Source organism: Montipora capricornis, chromosome 12 (genome assembly GCF_036669925.1).
Source record: "Montipora capricornis isolate CH-2021 chromosome 12, ASM3666992v2, whole genome shotgun sequence".
Lineage (NCBI taxonomy): Eukaryota > Metazoa > Cnidaria > Anthozoa > Scleractinia > Acroporidae > Montipora > Montipora capricornis.
In genome coordinates this window covers 41,450,945-41,453,444 of record NC_090894.1, presented here as the reverse complement: position 1 = coordinate 41,453,444, position 2,500 = coordinate 41,450,945, and the positions used below count along the sequence as shown (strand labels likewise).

The 2,500-nt window shown below is 44.0% G+C and overlaps 1 protein-coding gene across 1 annotated transcript; it reads left to right on the top strand.

The window, feature by feature from the left end:
* Positions 1-660: 660 nt before the first annotated feature.
* Positions 661-1,602, top strand: LOC138025895 (uncharacterized). Its single transcript, XM_068873041.1, has one exon. The coding sequence runs from the start codon at positions 661-663 to the stop codon at positions 1,600-1,602; it is 942 nt and encodes a 313-aa protein (XP_068729142.1).
* Positions 1,603-2,500: the final 898 nt, after the last annotated feature.

The following is a 2,500-nucleotide window of genomic DNA, read 5'->3' as shown; positions in this document are numbered from 1 at the left end:
CGGAGGTACAGAAATTAGAATACTTGATGAGATCATTAAAAGGTCCAGCTGCCGAAGCAGTGAAGGGATTTGCAGTGGTACAAGAGAATTACCAGCCAGTTTTGGAAGCTCTGAAAGAAAGGTTTGGTCATCCAAGATTGATCCTCGATGTACACATAAGATCCCTGATTCATTTACCGCGTTTGAACTCTGATGATGCATTGTCTATGCGTAAATTCTATGATCAAGTGGTTGGGCATGTTCGGTCTGTTGAATCCATCGGTGAGAAATTCAATTCTGAAACTTTAGCTCCGGTTCTTGTACCCCTAATTGTGGACAAGCTGCCAAAAAGGGTTGTTGAAAGGTGGGAACTTGAACTTGGTAATTGGAAAGCAAAAGAGGACTGTGTGAAAGTGAAAACATTGTTTGCTTTCTTAGAACAAGTAGTACGATCCAAAGAGTCTTCCAAGTCTCCCTCTCTGGAGTTCAAGGTCTCTGCAAAGGAAAACACTGCAAAGTGTGTAAGTCAGGTGAATTTCAAGTCTAGTTCACCACGAAGATCATCTACTGCTGCACTATGTGCTTCCCATACAGGTCAAAGAGTGCTGTGTTTGTCGAAAGAATCACCACGTGTGGTCATGCGTTCATTTTCTGTCATTGGCAGTGAAAGATAGATTCAGGATGGCATTGTCCAAAGGTCTTTGTTTTCGTTGCTTAGAAGCTGGTCACGTGGCTCAAAGTTGTGAAAAACCACCGTGTAAGCACTGTCGGGGTAAACACCATAGCCGCCTTCATATGGATTCGGTCAGTTCTGGGTCTTCAGCGACACCACCCTCGTCACAAACGTCCCCGGAGAGAGCATCCTTATCTCAAGCTCCTCCTTCTACAGCAGCTTCACATGTAGTAGCAAGTTCAATGGTGTCTAGTGGTGGCGGCGAAGTTATTCTTCAAACTGTGCCAGCTGTTATGTGTGGATCCAATGGTTGCTCGAAAGTTGTTCAATGTTTTCTTGATCCCGGTTCACAGACTTCATTTGTTAGACAAAGTATTGTGCAAGAGCTTGGCCTAGATAGAAAGAGTGTTAGAATTGCTGTGCCGGGATTTGGTGGAAAGTCAGACAAGGAGACGCTGCGAAAGAGAATTGGTTTTACTGTAGCACCTGTTGATAAGCCTGGAAAGCCGCAATGTATTGAAGCACGTACTGCGCCAGTTATTTGCCATCCAGTTGAGGCTGTGGATATTCATCCAGCAAAGTGGCTTCATCTTCAAGGCATAACATTTCCTGAAGAATTCCCCCGCGGTGAACGGGTGATTGATGTACTCATTGGCTTGGATTTTTATTATTCCTTTGTGACAAGAGACATTGTACGAGGAGGTTCCAATGAACCAGTTGCAGCTCGCACGTCACTAGATTGGGTCTTCTGTGGACCAACAGGCGGTCATGGCCAAGAATGTACTGTGTCTGTGAACATTCAAATTGGCATTGAGGAACAATTGAATGAAACACTTCAGAAATTCTGGAACTTGGAGTCTATTGGCATCAAACCTACTGAAAGTCCACCTTCTACTAACCCCAGTGAAGCCATAGTGTTTAGGGACACATTAATATACAAAGATGGTTGATATGAAGTCTCCTTACCATGGAAGGAAGATCAAGTAGTATTGAAAGATAACTACAAGCAAGCAGAAAATAGGCTGTACAATCTAGAAAAGAAGCTGCTTCAAGAGCCAGCCAAAGCCAGGTCCTACAGGGAGGCGATTCTTAAGTACATCGACGATGGAGTTTCAGAGGAAGTACCTTGAGATCAAATTGCACCAACAGATGGGCGTCCTGTGTTCTATCTTCCACATCATGCAGTCATCAGAGAAGATAAGCAGACAACTAAGACAAGGGTTGTGTTTGATGCGTCTGCGAGAGATAGTAATGGTCTCTCTCTTAATAGCTGCTTAGAAGCCGGCCCTGTGTTGCAGCCTGATTTGGTTGGGATCCTCCTGCGCTTTCGAAAAGGTCATATCGGTATCTTGGTTGATATAGTTTTTGCAGGTCCGCTTAAAGGAAGAAGATAGGAATTCACAACGGACCTGTACCTGTGGAGAGATTTGGACGCTGAAGCCACACCCAAGATTTACAGAATGACAAGGGTCACATTTGGAGTTATTTCAAGTCAGTTTCTTGCCATTTGTACCATTCAAGAGCATGTCAAAAGATGTGAAGAAACATTTCCTGAGGCATCACATGAAATCTTGAGGAACACTTACGTTGACGACTTTGCTTCAGGGAGAGATGGAGTAAGTGAAGCACTGAAATTACAGCAAAGTACGAGTGAGCCTATGCAGCAAGCAGGTTTCAATTTGACAAAATGGTCTAGCAATTCGTCTGAGCTTATGCAAACCATACCTGAGAAGGATAGAGCATCACATGGTCTGATCAAACTAGAGAGTGATCTAAGAGAAGCCCGTTCAGTTACGAAAGCTTTGGGTTTGAAGTGGAATACTCAAGCAGACAGCCTTGTCTTCACAA

What these genes read in the sequence shown, in the direction of transcription:
- LOC138025895 (XM_068873041.1), top strand. Translation starts at nt 661, where the DNA reads ATGGCATTGTCCAAAGGTCTTTGTTTTCGTTGCTTAGAAGCTGGTCAC.